This window comes from Mustela nigripes, chromosome 15 (assembly GCF_022355385.1).
Source record: "Mustela nigripes isolate SB6536 chromosome 15, MUSNIG.SB6536, whole genome shotgun sequence".
In the NCBI taxonomy this organism is placed as follows: Eukaryota; Metazoa; Chordata; class Mammalia; order Carnivora; family Mustelidae; genus Mustela; species Mustela nigripes.
Window position 1 is genome coordinate 29,198,078 of NC_081571.1, and position 18,108 is coordinate 29,216,185.

The window sequence follows — 18,108 nt, forward strand, 5'->3', positions numbered from 1 at the left end:
GTCTGCCTTATTTTCATGTTTTTGAAGTGTATCCTACTGGACAGTAGGTATAGAATTGTGGATTAGAAGTAATCTTTTCCTTCAGAGTCAATACAGTACCGTGATTAATTAATTCTAAGGTAGCTGGTTTTGTTTGTTCATTCCTTTACTTTTGGCAAGATCTCACTTTTTCAAACTTAATATTTAAATTTGAATGTTCTAGCGATATCTGGTTTGTTTTCTTACTAATTTTGAATCTGGAAAAGAACATTAGAGAATCTATAATAGGTGTTATAATTTAGCTAAAATTTGTATCATCCTAGGATACCTTTGAGGTTCTGCCAACCATATTGGAAAATTAATTCTGAAAACTGATGACCCCCAAGAGACACATGAAAGTAATAACTTTAGATATTTTTATTTTCTTTATGATTAGAAAGTTGAACTTTTTAGTGTCTTCTTTAGATATTAGCCACTTAACAAAAGTTATTCTTTTCTTACTTTTTGTTTCTTGATCAGTAGACCTTATTCACTTGTAAAACATTTACTGTCTTAACTCACTGCACTAAATATCTCTATCTGGAAGTAGAGACTCAAGGTTTCTGTTATGGTTGTTCTTCTTACTGCTATGCAGCTGGGACTGTTCTGGGCACCTGGAGGGGTTTGTGAGAAATTCTTTTTCTTTATAGACTTGCCTTAGAGCCAGTAAGAATGAGTGATAAAAGATGAGTAAGAAGAATGTGTTCTATCATGTGTCCAGTTTAGCCTGGAATGTTTTGTTTTATAGGTAATTTATAAATCTGTAAGTTAGCAAGTTCAATTTTAGTCAGTTATAATACAAGGGAATAGAATTAGTCTTTATAGAAACATACTGCCTTATTTCATTCCTTAAAAATGATTGGGCTTAGCTTTTTCTCTTTCTTCAGTATTAGAAATGCTTAAAACTAATAAGCAGTATATGCCCATTTAATATAAATTTAGTGTTGAGAACAAATATTGCAAATAGTCTAGTTTGCACATTTTGGGAGAATTTCTTGGAGTGATATTTAAATATAAAATACTTAGATTTATTTCTGATTTGAATATAGCTGGATTTTCAGTAAGAATATTTAAAAATTTAAATATTATTGGTAATATTCAAATGATTGTATTGAGGTGTAGTGGATTAATAGCTCTCCTAACATCCATTTGAGTTCCTTCGTGGCATTTTAACACTGGTGATTTTGTTAGCTTTGTTTTGGAATTTATTCTCTAGTGGTTGAAATACAAGTTCTCTAGTGGTGTGCTAATTCTTTTCATCTCTTTAAACATCACATAGGAGAATGCTGCCTATTAAAATAGAATTAAGTGAGGTCCTACTGTGTCATTCTTAAGAGCCTTTAGCAATAGTAATCTCACAAAGGCTGCTCATTCTTGTTTGAATTATGATCTCATTTTGAAAGTGCCTTTACATTTTTCTTTATAAATGATATATTATCAAATCCACAGTTCTTCATAAATAATTAACTCCTGAAGCAAGAGAGATACTGGCTCTCCTCAATGATTCAAAATGATTTCTATTTAAGGAAATCTGTCTATTCAGTTTTTGAGTATGAATATGTTGAATCCACAAGTTTTGGTATATCAGGCAAAATAAAGATGTTATTTCCTGAAAGTCATCTCACTTGGGAGAAGTTAATGAGTGGATATACTTCTCCAGCCCTATAACCTATCCTAAGAACATTTGTTTTTCCTTTTTATGTGTTTGTATTTTTAAGTTATGAATCCTGTGGGGTATGGTAAATAAATCAAGGGCTTAGAGCTTCTACTGTAGAAGAAATTGTAAACTTAGCCTACTGTTAATCAGAGCAAGCTATGATTTCTTAGTTGTTTTTCATTTTCAAAGCAAAGTGAGCCTGTAACTTAGAAAACAATTTACTAGTTGTATTTCTTATTCCCAAATGGAATGCTCCCCCTTTTTTTCATCAGAGGTATTGTTACTACTGATTAGTATTCAAGAAATGAAGGAAAGCTGGGAAATTTGGAAAATCATAGCTTTATGGTTTCTGAATTTATTTTTTAAAACTGTATCTTAAAGTAGTTAAGGTTTACTTAGATCTCATCAATTTGGAAATCTTTAATCTTATGCTTTATATTAAGATATTGAACCTGAAAAAGAATGTTTTGCTGAGGAAGTTGATTAGAAAAGACTAGAGGGTGATTTTTTAATAATTAAAAAATACTTGAATAGCACCTTGTTAGCACAATATACAGAGTCCCTCCTCATCTATATGGGTTACATTCCAAGACTTCCAGTGGCTATCTGAAACCTCAGATTGTACCAAGCCCTGTTTGTACTGTCTTTTCCTGTATATAACATACTTCTGGTAAAGTTTAATTTATAAATTAGATACAGCAAGAGATAACAATAATAAAATAGAACAATGATAATATATGGTATAAGTTACGAAAATGTGGTTTCTCTTTTCAGAATCTTATTATATGTACTTACCCCTCCATTTGTAATGATGTGAGATGATGAGGTGCTTAGCGATGAGATGAAGTGAGTTGAATGGCCTATGCATTGTGATGTTGTGTTAGGCTGCTATTGACCTGACGATGTGTCAGAGGATCAGCGGCTTCGTGATCATGGTTGAACAGGGTAACTGGAACCATGAGAGCAAAGTCATGGGGGGTTTTGTACTTATGCCTAAGATACTGTAGGTGCAGTGAATACATAAATAAGCTAGCTCTAATGTACTAATTCTAAGCCTTTCTCATCTGTTAAAAAGCCACCCCTTAAGAACTCCAGTTGTGGAATTCTTTGTTAATCTATTTGGAATTAAAAAAAAATTTTTTTTTTTGACTCTTGAAAATATGTAGAGTACAGTTCTTGTGATATTTAGTATTCAGATCTTTTTCTAATTTGTACTCCTTTCCTTTCATCATCCCTCATAGACCTCCTCAGTGTGATTGCACTGTAAAATACTGTTGTAAGCTATTGTTCAAAAAGTGTAGTCTTCAAAACTAACAGACTTTAGGACTTAAAATTTGTTGGAAACTTAAAGTAAAAAATTAGCTGCCACGCAGTCTCGTAGAGTACTTCCGTAGTTATTTATTGATACCTCTTGCTAGGTGGCAGTTTCACCCCCTTGACGTCTTTTAGATTTCTTTTCCCCCTTCTTTACATTTTGGAAATCACAGATTTGGTGGTTAATTTCATAGGTGTTCTTTTCTTAGTCCAAACTGTTTTTATTTCTCACTTGTACAGAATTGAGTATATTCCTAAAGCAGAAGGGTTAGATTGTCTTTCTTCTTCAGGCTTTAAGAAAATTTGAGTCTAAATGTTGTTAGGTAATGGCATAACAATTCCTTTTCAGCTGTTGGTATATTTCCAAACTGGCTGGCAGAGCCAGGAGGAAGTGAAGGCCTTAAAACACTAACTTTGGTCGGTTGCTACCTTCTTAGTGCTGAGACTATAACCTTTGTTGGTTGATTGATAGAGAACAAGAGAGCACAATCCTCGTTCCACTAACAGGTAAGGAACCCTTCTGATAATGAGTTGGCGTGAGAGAAATTATTTGATAGCTTTTTTTTTCTTAATTTATTCCCATATATAACATGTCCATGAAATAGTATAGTGTGACTATGTTCTATACAACAGAAATGTGCAGCACCTTTCTATTTAGGATAAGATCTGAAATTTAATAGGGATGTATCAACTCTGTACCACAAAGTATAATTGATCTGTTTTCCACTATTAAAATTTATTCTGCAGTCCCTATAACTTTAAATACATATCTGCCTATCTTATTCTCCTTTCAGCTTTTCCTTGATCAGATGCTATGTGCTTTGAGCTTCCTTCTCTTATTTACCTTATTCCTATAATAAAACGAACTATTTTCCAGTATCTTTATCATCATCTGTTATTTGGGTATGTCTTACTGCTTTAATTTCTGCATTGTAGCCCTTAATGATTTATTTCCTGGTCCTTCTTAACCCAAAACCAAATGATCATACATTTAAAAAAGATTTTTACATTGTATTACCGATGTCCACTATTCTAGCCTCCAACTTTTAAATATGAGTGCTTGAAGAATAAATCTTTTTCAGTGACAGTAGTTGTAACTTGATAAAATTTAGGCTTAGCTTTGTATTGCTGTAATATGGGACTGTAGTCTGATTAATTCTTTAAATTACTGAAGACTTAAAAATGAGAACAAATTCAGCTTCTTAGACAATTCCCAAAGTTTAGTAGTATTTCTGTTAATATGCTTGATTATTCTGTTTCTCGTTTTCAATCCATCTTCTTCTCTTTGACAGAAGAACTAACTGGGACTCCTCCTTTGATATACCTGAGGTCGAGTGCCTTTCCCCTGTCCCTTTAAGACAACTGTACTCTTGTTTCTAGTCATAATTTAATCATTTTTGATTCAGTCTTCCACTCGAAGTTGGGTGGTTTGTCACAGAGTATGTTATGGCTTACACCAAGATAGGTCCCTTCTTAATAGTTACTGAAGAATTAATCATTTGTGGTGACAGATTTCTAAAATTCAAATTAAGAAGGCACTAAAGTATGCCCAAAGGTAGCTCCTTTTTGTCCTGAGGATAAGTCATTACAAACTCAAATGACCAGAGAATGTAATTTCTTAATAAGAATTTTTTCTTAAATCTATATTCAGCTCTCTATTTCAGTGCTTCTCTCCTACCAGAGGTGCAAGGAGTGATCCTAGAACCACAGATACAGCCAAGACCACGGAGAGCTTTTGACGTCAGGGGTCCACTTTCTCCACTGAACCCTTGGAGGCAGAATATCCAGCTTCTGGAGAGAGTGGGAAAGGATAATAAACAAGTGGGTGCTTTCCATTATTTACTTGGGTTTATTTATAGATTGGAGTGTCCTTCCATTGCCCATTTAATTCTATTGGTATACTCCTTGGGTTCATATAAGAACCAAGTGGGGCTGCAATCTGTTTGTTTTTTCTAAGAATGCTAACTAGTGCCCATTCAAAAAAAGAGACCTACAATTTATTTAATTTTCTCTCCAGATAATTAAAGCAAAGTGGATGATTTGGGGGCACTAGATTTTGTGACTGCCTGTGTAGTCCACGGGAATTTTAAGAAGGAATATTTGCCCATTTTAACCTTGAATGGTATTAGTGGACTTCTAAATGCTCTTTTATATTGCAGTAATTAAGAAGTTTTTGTATTTCATCTTTGGGCAAGCTGGACATCTGAACTCTCCTAATTTACACAGTCTGATGTCCAGGCGATATCCTACCTGTTAGAACTTTTTGGTCTTTTTCCTACCTCAAACTTTAGGACTTCATATTAATTAGATCTTTTAGAAGATATGATGATAGTACCATTATGGTTTTACTGTCAAATTGAGGCTTCATTCTTTAATAAGATAAATGTGAATGATTATAAGTTTCAGGATGTATTATCCCTGAAAGCTATGTTAAATATATACTCATAAGTAGTTTTCCAGTCCCTAAGAATAATGTTATTTGTGGCAAAGAGCCTTGTCCTAGATGTTTCCCATGGCATTAAGATGGTTTTCTCTTAGTTTCTTTGATGCCAAGGGTAGGATCTGATTCCAGGAAGTTCTTATCATCTACAATGGGTAGAACATGAACTTTGGTATCTTTGGCAAGTTTTCATTTTTCCTTGGTGGATTCCTTCTGTGACTCCAGGTATCTTGATAATGGGAGACCGGTTTATTTGTTCTCTTAATTGCCCAGATTTCTTTCAACTGGTAAACATCATACTACTTCAGCAAAAGGAATTCTTCTAGCAGAGCCTTCATGGATGATATCTGTCACACATGCAGCACCTGCAGTTTGGAAGGCAGTGGTGAACGGAGCCATGCAATATATCTAGAAGACACAAGGATGAGAGAGCCACCTGATCTTGTCATTTATAAACTTTAAGATTTACTCTGGTGTACTCTTGGTCTGGAAATGGAAAGGCTCAATAATGAAATAATTTTTTGAGATTGGAGTTTTACATGGCCATGCAAATATTCCTTTCTATTCAGAAGACTGAAATAGAGGAAGTATGAGAGACTCCTTTCTTTTCAAAGCAGCTCTCTGTTTCACTTAGAAGATTTGTGGGATTGAAAATCACCTTAATGATGCAGGCAACCCCACCTCCCCCTTTTTAAAAATATTATAGGAGATCCCAAAAACTTCTGAAACTGTTTTTTGTTGCCTGACACTGAAAAGAACTAGTAAATAAAAGGTGAACTTCTTAATGATTCCCAAATTACTTTTAGTATTAGGATACAGTCTTTTAGCTTATCTTTTCTCTGGTCTTGAGCCTTAATTCTTATTTGTCTAAACAACAAAGATTCTAGCATGAAGGAAAAGAGACGTCTTTTGAGATCAAAGTAGCTTGGTCAGTCTTCTAAAATAGTAAATACCTATTAAATTTGAGGTATTGTTCTGCATTGAAGGCATTCTAAGTTTGAGTGATACTGAAATGAAGAAATATTTTATTGAGCAAAGGCAATTAGTAGTATTAGAATAAGCCTCTACATGTGAATAAGTGTTGCAAAATCGTTTCCCAAATGGAAGGAGTTATCAAAATACTTCTATTTTTCTCTTTGGTACCTATTAACTGGTCAGTCAAAAGCTATTAAAGAAGTTTCTAAAAGTTACCTGATGCTGCCAGTTTGTTTTATTTGGTATACTTTTTAGGAATAGAAATTGTAGAGTTAGGAAGCATCTAAAATGTTTTAGGGATCTTGAAGGTCTTAGGAACCACATTTACTAAGTTATAACCTGGCCTTTAGTTTTTCTTTCCATGAGACCTGTTTTTTTCCTCGTTAATTATAAATTTTTGTATAGTACTTAAAAGTTTAAAAGAATTTTAAATTTGAACTAAAATATCCATAGGGAGCTCTGAATTCCCATGAATGATTATAGCTTTTTATGCTTGATATGTTATTGTTAAATATGAATAAGACAGTCTTTACAAACACATACCAGCCATTTTAGAAAGACTCAGGGGAAATGAAAGTGAAATTTGTTTGGAAATTAAGTTGAACTCTGAACCACAGTACCAACCAGTTTATGGCCTGTGCGATTATTAGCCTTTTGTTTCAGCTTTAAAGATGAAAAGTGATTTAATCTCTTAACCTCATGCTTTGATTAAATTTTAGCTCTGTTCCTTAAAGTGTGCAAAAGAAATGTAAGTGCATTTCCATTCACCTCATGCTACTAAAAGCTATTTAAAAGTGAAAATTTTTGTATATTAATGTGAACTGATTTGTTTATTTAAACTTTTATTTTGATACATTTCCTTTCAGATTTTTTTATATTTCGTGTCACTATGCAACCTATATTTTTCAGTGTTTATTTTATGATTATTAGTATAAGCTAATTTTTTTTCTAGAATGACTAATTGTGTAATATTTGTATTATGTGATCATTTGAAAACTAATAAATATTTTCTCCATGAAAAAAATGCACTTACTGATAAATGGCTTATTTTTGTTTCAGGAGTAGACAATGAAAACAACTATTTTTAAGTGTATTTTAATTTTATGTGTCTTCCTCTAAGTATTTCTGAATATATATCCTATTCTTGTGTATGTTGATCTTTTTTGAAAAAAATTTCTCAACAAACTGTTAAATTAAAATGATTCTTTATTGGGTCACCCAGTGCCAAATATATTGAAATAGGTGATCTATTTAGTCTTTTTTTCCATTTTCCTAATTAGCTTCATCTTTGTTTCCAGAAGTGGGTTTCTTTCTTTCTTTCTTTCCTTTTTTTTGTTTTTTTTTTCCTTTAGATGCCGTTTTGGTGTGTCCATTTTGCAAACCATTAAAACTCTCAAGGAAATATTGTAAATATCAGGAATAATGTGGTCAAATCTTTTAAAGTGAGACTGATCAAAATATAACTCCTTATAAAATAGCATATAAAAGAAAAATCCTCGACCCAGAAAAAGAACATTTGGAAATATTGGCTGATTGGAGAACTATCCAGTTCACAAGAGCTGTTAACAAGAGAAGAAAAATGTTTTATATTTTAATGTTCTATTCAAACAGATAATCATAGAAGGAGAAATCTTGACTTGAGAGACTCTTGCTTTTAACCTTATCAGGACAACATGGAAAAGGATGAAACTTGTTTTTTATGATTCTTTATAGCTACATAAACTTTAATTGAAGCCACTGGAACAATTTACCTTTTCTATGCATAGTCTGCTAGAAGCAAGAGGGGTTTCTCTTTCAATTAGAAGAAAACATATGTAAAAAGTGGACTCCAAAAATTAAAAACATTGTGATGGGGTCCTAGGCAAGAAATAAAAGTTGAATTAATGACAACTTGTGGATTAAAATGAAACCATTTGGCTCCCCAAAGAAACACTCTGAAAAAATAAAGAAAAAGGAAATTATGATTTAGAATAGTACTGTGTTTGGAGGGTAAAAGGAAGCTAAAATTCTTGGCTTTATTACTCTGGTAAGTTTGGAAAAGGAGTTGAGATTCTGTGGATAAAATTTTGTTTTTAGAATTAAAGCCATTAAAAGATTTCACAGATGTATTCCAATGGAAGGCTATATTTTTTTACTTGAATACAAAAAATTATCAGCCTTAGCTATATATGCATAAAAGATTGGGGTGTGGGGGGTTTAAATAAAAATTCTGTACCAGAAACTTCAAACATAGTGTAAAGATAATGGTGAAATGAGAGTTTTAAACACTTTAATTTTTATTATGTGGACTCTTCCCTACACTGTCTTCAAAATAAAATCATTACAGAATGTTAAAATGGCTTACCTTTATATCTTTGAGGTATGAGAACATAGGCTTATTATTCACCATCATTCATTGGATTAACTGTAGTATAAAATTTTGATTTTGTTCTTTAGTGAGGAGACAAAATAGCTTTTGTTTTAAAAAAGTGAATGTCACATAAGCAATGTGGCTGACAAAAGTTCTGACCTTACAATTTATTGTAAATATGAGCTCAGATCTTATTTTACTTTGCTATATTGAAACAATTGAGCAAAATGTCAGTGCTTAGATGTCCTAAGCAATTGCTTGCTTTCTATTCAGTTATTTTTATTTCCCATTAAAAAGATTGCATATTAATATAGTCCTAAAATGTGAAAGATTTTTGTTTTCAAACATAAGCATAGAGGTGCTCTAGAATTCTTTTCCACTAGCATCCTCTAAGGTAATTAGATTACTGCAGTAAATGTTAGGGAACTTCAAAGTATGCTTCGGAGTTTTCAGGAATTATGATCAAAGGGATCTCTACTCAAGAGGTAAGGTCTGGCATAGGTAGAAAAATGTGAAATGTGTTCAATAAAATGTCTGATGGTAAAGTCCAACTACAACAGATATCCTTAGATTTTCAGACAGGTGTGGAATTAGGAAAGTAATTTTTCCTAAAAATCTCTCCCAGAAAAAAGGATGAACCACAAATATGTTTTTGTAGGACTTTGGAGTGCATTTAGGTACATATATCCACAGACATTGTACCTTTGGTGTACTTAAGCCTCCTGTATTTCAGGGTATCTTTTACCTGTGCTCTCTTAGTGTTTATCATCCATTTTCAATTTAGGGTTTCTTAAGCTCTGAGCACTATTAAAATATTATAATTTGTATGGAAAGTTGAGTACATACTCCATGGGATTATTGCTTGGCTTCATTTTGCCTGTTTTGGTTACATGATATCTAGAACCTAGAAAAACAGTTGTACTGAATAATGTTTATCTTGGCTTGAGAAACTAATTTGAGTTTTAAAAGCATTCATTTATGCTATAACTTGGGGGAATTTGTTATATAATGCTTATTAGGAAACTATGTTGGGTAGTATATAAAATCATTTAGAGAAAAATGTTATGGTGTTATTCTCTGAGGAATATTAAGTAGGTTCACAGTGAAGTGTTAGCATATACTATTTAGTATATCAGAATCAAAGGAAAATGCAGTATTCAATACAAATGATCTAGAAAAATGATTTAGGTTTTTTTTCCCCCCTAGAAATACTAGTATAGTCTATTCAATAGATGGTAACATAGATACCACAATAATCTTCCATCCTGTCTTAATTCTTATAAGAACACTAGCTTGTGGACATTGGGTGTTTAGTTAAAATAGTTGGCTATATCTGTTCCACTTTCATCTTTATGGTAGAGCAAATGATAATGTTGATACGTGAACCCGAGCGAGAACTCACTACTTCATGAGGCAGATGATTTCATGTTCAGGATGCCCTAATGGTGAGAAGTTGATCCAGGGTTTGCTTCCATGTCATATTTTATTTGAAAATTACCAGAGACATCTAGTTTAGCACCTTTGTTTTATATACAAAGGAATGAATATCCAGGAATATCTCCTGTATTTCTGATCTCACACAATGGATACACAGTTGTAGGACCCGAGTATCTTGACTGCGAGCTCAGGGATCTGTACTCTGCTGCTTCCTTGTGTTGTGCCTAGTTCTGGACAACATGAAGCAAGTCTGATTTGGCTCAACTATGCCAGCCTCCAGATGTTTTAAGATGACTGTAATACTGTATAAATTTCAAGCCCGTTTTGTATTTGTTTTTATTTCTAAATAGATGAAGCACCTCCATCTTACTGCCTTTATTCATGTAACATAGTTTTGAAATCCTTAAAGTTTTTTTTAGATCTTCTCTGAACATGCTTCTGTTTATCGTTGTTCTTAAGGTGTGACAACACAGTACAGGTTTGTTGAGCCTGTTCGGCCCTAGAGCACTCATGTCCCTTTGTTTATCCTTAGATATCCAGTAAGGTGCCTAATTTTATGCGCAAAAAAGTTCCATAGTGATATGCAAAATATTTCATATCTAAAGATTAGTCTAGTAGTCTTTATGTACAGGCAAATATGTACAGTTCAGTGGGAAAGAAAAAAAATCTTAATACCTAAGACCTTGAGAAGTCACAGTTTAGAAAATACGGTCTTCCAGTGTTTGCTTGCTTAGTTCTGACTCAGATTAACTATCAGTTCCATTTTAAATGACTTGTATAATGTGAAATGTTATTTTTCAGGTTGTCCTTGCTAACTTAAGGGTAACCAGGCCCGTTGGAGCTAAACTGTTGACACGTGACTGACAATGAGAAGAAAATCAACTTTGGTTTAGTAACATAATTAAAATTAGAAACAAAAAGCTGCTTCAGTGGAAAGGTTTGGGATATATCCCAAGCAGCAGAAGATGGTGAAGTAGCCACCCTGGAAATCTAAGAATGTGGCCTGAGTTCTGGTGAAGGCATAGTCTTATGATGCCTCTTGAAATGTAGTGGGATACTCTGCTAGAGCAATGTTTTAGCATAACAGCATTTTTTTTTTTTTTTAGCATAACAGCATTTTAAATGATCAGTTATTTAGCTTTTTTCACCCAGATTCTTAAATTGAGCTCCTGTAAGGTACAAGGTTGCATGTACCTCACAGGGTACATGTTGACCTTTGTTTGAGAAATACTGGTTTGAAATTGGGTATGTTACCCTACCTGAGTTAGAATTCTAGGGCACAGGAGGGAGAAAAGAACACACACATGCCTGCTCTATGCAGCTTTGGCCAGCTGCTTTATATATATTTACCCAATTTAATCCAACTGATCCGTGAAAAAGGTAATTTTTTTAATTCAGTTCATGCACAAATGCAGAAGCCCAGAGGTTTCAGAATCTGCTTGAGGGCACATAATCATTGAGCAACAAAGATGGCATTTGAAAGATCTGTCAAAGTGGAAAGAATTCTCTTGCACCATTGATTGCCAAGCATCTTTACCAGAAAGAACGCATGATTTCAGGAACATTTTTTTTTTTTATAGAACAAAGGTGTTTAAAGTAGATAAGAGGGGTATATTACTTAGTATGCATTTTTAAGTTGACTCTTAAAAAAACTCATTTTTAGTTTTACCGGGAAATTGACCAGAAAGTACAGAGACCCTGTTTTCCCCTCCTGTAACATATACCCTGTTTTCCTCCCATAGTTTACCTTATTAACCTCTTGCTTTTATGTGGCACATTTGTTGTACTTAATGAACTAATATTGATAGACATCATCAAGGTTTATTCTTGAGTCATATAGTTCTTTGGGTCTTGCTGAATATTTTTGTATCAGTGAGGTACTGATCTTTAATTTTTCTTTCTTGTAATTTCTTGGTCTGATTTTGATATTAGATTTGCCTCAGTCTATGAATGAGGAATTGTTCAGTTTGTTGGTATCATCTCATTAAATATTTGGTAGAATTCACCCGTGAAACCACTTGTGCTTGGTGCTTTCTGTTTGTGAAGGTTATTAATTATTGATTAAATTTCTTAATAAAGATAACCTTATTCAGTTTGTTTCTTCTTGTGTAAGTTTTGGCAGATTGTATCTGCCAAATATTGGCAGATTGGTTTCGTTCATTTCATCTAAGTTTTCAAATTTGTGTTGATAGAGTTGTTCACAATACTCCTTATTAGCCTTTTAATGTCCAAAGGACTGGCTATAATGACCCCTCTTTCATTTGTAATATTAGTTGTTCCTTGTTTCTTTTTAATTGTTAGCCTGGCCAGAGATTTATCAATTTCATTGACAAAACAGTCAGATTTTGGTTTAGTTTTTTCCCCCTATTTTACAGTTTTCAGTTTCATTGATTTTTGCTCTAATTTTTATTTCTTCTACCTGCCTTATTTATATTGCTCTTCTTTCTAAGCATTGTTTTTTGTACTATCCCAGTATTTTGGTAAGTTGTATTTTCATCTTATAGTTTGAAATATTTTAAAATATCTCTTGAGGTTTTTTTTTTGTTTTGTTTTGTTTTCACACTAGTGTGTTATCTTGAAATATGTTCTCCAGGTATTTTGGGATTTCCATCTACCTGTAAATACTTGTTATTTGTTATTGACTTTGTTTAATTCCACCATGGTTTGACTTTTTACTTAGTGTTATTTCTATTCTTTTAAAAATTTTTTTATGATGTGTTTTATGGCCCTTGATCATGGTGAGTGTTCTGTGTGAGCTTGAGAAGGCATAGTTTGTTGTTGGATGAAGTTTTCTTTGGGTGTCAACTTAAGTCTAGTTGATTGGTGCTGTTCAGTTCAGTTTTTTCTGCCTGCTGGATCTGTCGGTTACTGATAGGGATAGAATAGTGTTGAAGTCTTTAAGTGTAATAGATTGGTTAATCAGTTTCTTGTTTTAGTTCTATCAGTTTTTGCCTCATATATTTTGATGTGCTATTGTTAGGCCAGTGTATATTAAGACTTGCTATGTCTTGTTCTATCAGTTTTTGCCTATGTCTTGTTCTATCAGTTTTTGCCTCATATATTTTGATGTGCTGCTGTTAGGCGAGTGTATATTAAGACTTGTTATGTCTTCATGGAAAATTGATCCTTTCATTAGGTAATGACTCTCTCTATCCCTGGTAACTTGTACTTGTTATAAAGTTGGCATTTCCTGAAATTAAGCTATTCTAGCTCTATTTTGATTACTGTTGTTATTGTATAATTTCTTTATCCTTTTACTTTAGTCTACTTATATCTTTATAATTAAAGTGGGTTTCTGATAGACCCCTTTTATCTACATATATCTATCTATATATATATATATATATATTTAAAGTAGGTCTTGTTTTTTTTTAATCCTCTTGGTAGGCTTTGTCTTTTAATTGATCTTTTTCAACCATTTACATTTAAAGCAATTATTGATATAGTTGGATTAATATGTTGTTTGTAACTTTTCATTGTCTTTGTTTTTTTAAAATCTATTTTGCCTTCCTCTCCTTTATTTTTTCTGATCTTGAGTACTGCGTGTAATTCTGTTTGCTCTCTTAGCATACTTCTAAAATTGTTTTTTTTAGTTGTTGCCTTAGAGTTTGCAGTATACATTTATAACTAATCTACCTTTAGATAATACATACCACTTCATGGATAGTGCAGGTATCTTGATAATAGAGTATTTCTGCTTTTTCTCTCCTATCCCTAATAACATTGCTGTCCTTTATTTCACTTTTCCTTAAGCTCTAATCAACCAAAATATTGTAGCTTTCATTTTGAACAAACTGTGTTAACATCAATTTAGAGTTTTAAAAAGATTTTGTTTTGCCTTTTGAAATTACTTCTCTGATGCTCTTCCAAAAGGAAATTGTATAGACCCATGACTTATATAAACTTTCTTTTCTCTGGAGAACTTATTTTAGCATTTGTTTCAAGGCAGGTCCACTGACAAATTCCTTCCATTTTTGTGTGAGAACATTTCTTTTTCTGCTTTCATTTGCAAGGATACTTTTGCTGTATACAAAATTCTAGATTGGTAGGGTTTTTTTTTCTTTCAACACTTTATTCATTCTGTCTTTTTGCTTGTATGATTTTTGAAGAAATATCTGATGTAATTGTTATCCTTATTCCTCCGTAGGTCACGTTTCTTCTTCTCCCCACTCCTACCTCTGGTTTCTTTCAAGATTTTTCCTTTGTCTTTGATTTTCTACAGTTTGAATGTGATATGCCTAAGTGTAGATATTTTGGATTTATCCTGCGTCATACTCTCTGAGCTTTCTGGATCTGTGCTCTAGGGTGTCATAAATTTTGGAAAATTCTCAGGCATTATTTTTTCAAGTATTTCTTTAGTTCCTTTCTCTCTTCTTCTCCTGGTATTCCCATTGTGCATATGTTACCTCTTTTAAAATTGTCCCATAGCTTTTGGATATTCCTTTTTTCCCTTCTTTTTTTCAGTTTAGGAAGTTTCTATTGACATGTCATTTTAGCTCACTGATTCTTAGGCTATGTGCAGTCTACTTATGAGCCCATTAAGTACAGTCTTCATTTCTGACTTTGATTTTGAGTCCTAACATTTCTTTTTGATTCTTTCCCATCCGTTTTTTAATGTTACCCCTTTTTCCACTAGAGCTTTTAGTGTATTAGTAGTTATCTGAAATTGTTGGTCTAGTAGTTCAAACATATCTGCCATATCTGAATCTGGTTCTGATGCTTGCTTTGATACTCAGATTTTGTGTGTGCATGTGTTTTGGTTTTTGTTTTTTAATTTTTAGGATGCTTTACCATTTTTTGTTAAATGCTAGACATGCTATATTGGAAAAGGAACTTAGACAAATAGGTCTATAGTGAGGTTTTATGTTGATGTGGCTAGGTGTTGGTCTGTTTACTGTTTGTTCTATCTGTATGTGTCAGAGGCTGAAATTACCTCTATGTGCTTTTTTGGGGGGGGCAATCTGTTTTCTTTGGGATTCCTTAGAAACTTTATAAACAGAATCCGAGCCTTGCCATTCTTTCACTAATTGTTTGTTGATATAGTGGGTAAGGTGTGGGGATAGGGGAAGTGCTTTGTGGTCCTATCATTAGGTGTCAGTCTTTCAGCAGACTCCGCTGTTGGCTTTCACCTTCTCAAGTGCCCTGCTTTCCTCGTATGAAACATGAAGGCTAGAAAGGGCCTGATTTGGATACTTCCCTTTCTCCATTTTATTAGAATTGGTACAATAATATTCCTTGTGGGAAGCCCTTTGTTAAAGAGAACCATATGCTTTGGGTATATTTCCTTCTCCTGTCTCCAGGAGTAGAGGAGGTTTTTCTCTGTTCAATACCCTACCAATTTGGTGGGGCTTCTGGGGATAAAATTTATGGAAATGTAAGAGGCCCCATAAGATTGATTTCCCAGGAATTTTTAATCTCTCAAGCTTATGTGCTCTCTGTCTCTGACTCTCTGACTAACTGCTAGCAGTTAGTCAGTTCCTTTTACGTTTTTCTACCCAGCGGGCTCCAGTGTTGATTTCTCCTGGTAAGCTGCTGATACTTGTATTTGCCTGGTACCTCACTTTTGGAGCTGGAGGTTGGTCCTGTAACTTTGGTTCTCTGATGGATTGAAGAGGAGGTGTTGATTTTCAGTTTAGCTCTTCTTGTTGTGTGCTCTGAAATGACAGCTTTTACTTGTTGGACTGGAAACTGAAAGTCACTGAGCATTTTTAAATATTTGAATTTGACTTCAAATTGGTTCGTGTCTTTTCACAGATAATGGAGACTTCTAAGCTATATTACAGTTGTTTAATTTGGTTCATTTAATCCTGTTGATCATCTACGTACTAAATTTTATGCGTCTCCCAAGCTTTGGTGATAATGAAGATGCTTCTACCCTTGTACACCTCTTTGCAAAGTCTTTTGCTGTTATCGTTGTCCTCCACATCCTGGATGGATCTTTTGTATCTTGTCAAGGACTTTGTGTCTTTAGTACTTTATCTTTTTATGAGCAAATCTCCCTCTCTATTGGATCCTTAGTGTATCTAGTTATTTAGTCCTGTATCATCTTAAGGAATTTTGATTCTTTCCCCACCCTCTAACTTCTGCGGTCTCTGTTCACTCTTACTGTCTACTCAGTAAGTAAGTTATAGTTTCTCAAGTTCTGTTTATTTTTCAGTCTATTCCTATCTGGCTTTTGCATGTAATACCACTAGAATTGCTCTTGTCAAAGTCACCCAGGTCCTCGCTGTTGCCAAATCCATTAGACACTTACCTGTGCCTTTTTATTTGATCTTTTAACAGAACTTAGTGTAGTTGAACACTTCTAACTTTCGAAATGCCCTTTTCTTAACTTCCATAACAGCATATGCTTTTGGTTTTCCTCCCTGCCTTTACTTTTTTAGTTGCTGTCGCTCCTCATTCTTTCATCCTACTTTGGATTTGTTCAGTGCTCAGTCCTTGAGCTTTTCTTTTAACCTCTTCTCCCTTTACACTTTATTTATTTATTTATTTATTTGGTCTCTATACCCAACATGGGACTTGAACTCAACCCCAAGAGTTGCACGCTATTCTGACTGAGCCAAACAGGTGTCCCCTGTTTGGCTTAATACTTCTGTTAACTCTGCCCAAATCTTTATCTCCCCCTGTCTGCAGCCCTTCCTCAAAGCTCCAGTCTTGACATTCACTTGGATAATTAAAAAAAGTAAAGTGTTCGATCCTGGATTATTTTTCTCTTAGTCTCCCGTATCTCAGTGGAGCACCACTGTTTATTTCATTTTGTGAAAAACCATGGAGTCATCTCTTCCTCATCTCCCATATACAGTATCTTCATTATTCATTAATTCAGTTGTTTGCTTTTGGACTTTTTAAAATGTACTTTATTTTACAGTGGGTTTTTATTTTTATTATTTTTTTTTAAATTTTAAGTAAAGGCTATGCCGCACATGGGGCTCAGACTCACAACCCTGCAGTCAAGAGTCACATGTTCTACTGGCGAAGCTAGCCAGGCACCCCATTATTTATAGTGGTTTTAAGTTAACAGAAAAAATGACCAAATGGTACAGAGTTTCTATATTGATTCCCCCTCCCTCTTTTTCTACTAACATCTTGGCATTTATTTTGTACATTTGTTGAAGCTGAATCAGTTTTGATACATTAAAGTCCACAGTTTACATTAGGATTCTCTCATGGTGTCAAGCAGTTCTTTGGGTTTTGCTAAATGCATAATGTCCCATATCCACCATTAGGGTATTTTATAGGAGAGTTTCACTGTCCTTAAAAATCCTTCTTGTTCCACCTTTTCATCCTTCATTATCCCAATCCCTGGCAACTACTGATCTTTTTCTGTGCTGGTATTTTTGCCTTCTCCAAAATGTCATATAGTTGGAATTGTGCCATATGTAGTCTTTTCCAGTGGCTTCTTTTATTTTGCAATATGCGGTTAGTGTTCCTTCTCATCTCTTTGTGACACAATAACATATTTCTTTTTATCACTGTCTAGATATGCCCTGGTTTTATTGATCTATTGAAGTACATCTTGGTTACTTCTTGTTTTGGGCACTTACAGATAAAGTGCTGTGAGCATTAATGTGCAAAGTTTTCTGTGGACATTTTCAGCTCATTTCAAAAAATACCTAGTTAGTGTGATTGTTGGGTCTTGTGGTAAGACTGTACTTAGCTTTGTGAGAAACCGCCAAACTGCCTTCCACAGTGGCTGAACCATCTTGCGTTCTCGCCAGCAGTGAATGAGAGTTCCTGTTGCTCCACATCCACATCCTCATCAGTGTTTTGTGTTGGTGTTTTGGATTGTAGCTCCTCTCATAGGTGTGTGGTGGTTTGGTTATTTTAACTTGTAGCTCCCTGGTGATATGCTATCAAGGATCCTTTCATAAGCTTCTTGTCCATTTCTATGTCGTCTTTAGCCAGATGCCTGATTAG

The 18,108-nt window shown here is 33.9% G+C and overlaps 1 protein-coding gene across 5 annotated transcripts in view; it reads left to right on the forward strand.

Moving 5' to 3' along the window:
* The window catches only part of TSC22D1 (TSC22 domain family member 1), a 138,615-nt gene that overhangs the window by 26,849 nt on the left and 93,658 nt on the right, over positions 1-18,108 (forward strand). Inside the window, exons 2-3 of one of the 5 annotated variants that reach the window (XR_009400030.1) lie at positions 3,339-3,496; positions 4,641-4,710. The exons of 1 other annotated variant lie outside the window; for it this stretch is intronic. Coding sequence is in view for 3 of the 4 variants with exons in the window: in XM_059378005.1 (XP_059233988.1) it covers positions 4,654-4,810; positions 5,703-5,720 (175 nt within the window). In the remaining variant the exon portion in view is untranslated. Of the gene's footprint in view, positions 1-3,338; positions 3,497-4,640; positions 4,811-5,654; positions 7,622-18,108 lie in introns of those variants that run through there. 3 more of the 5 variants (XM_059378006.1, XM_059378005.1, XM_059378007.1) reach the window with 3 other exon arrangements.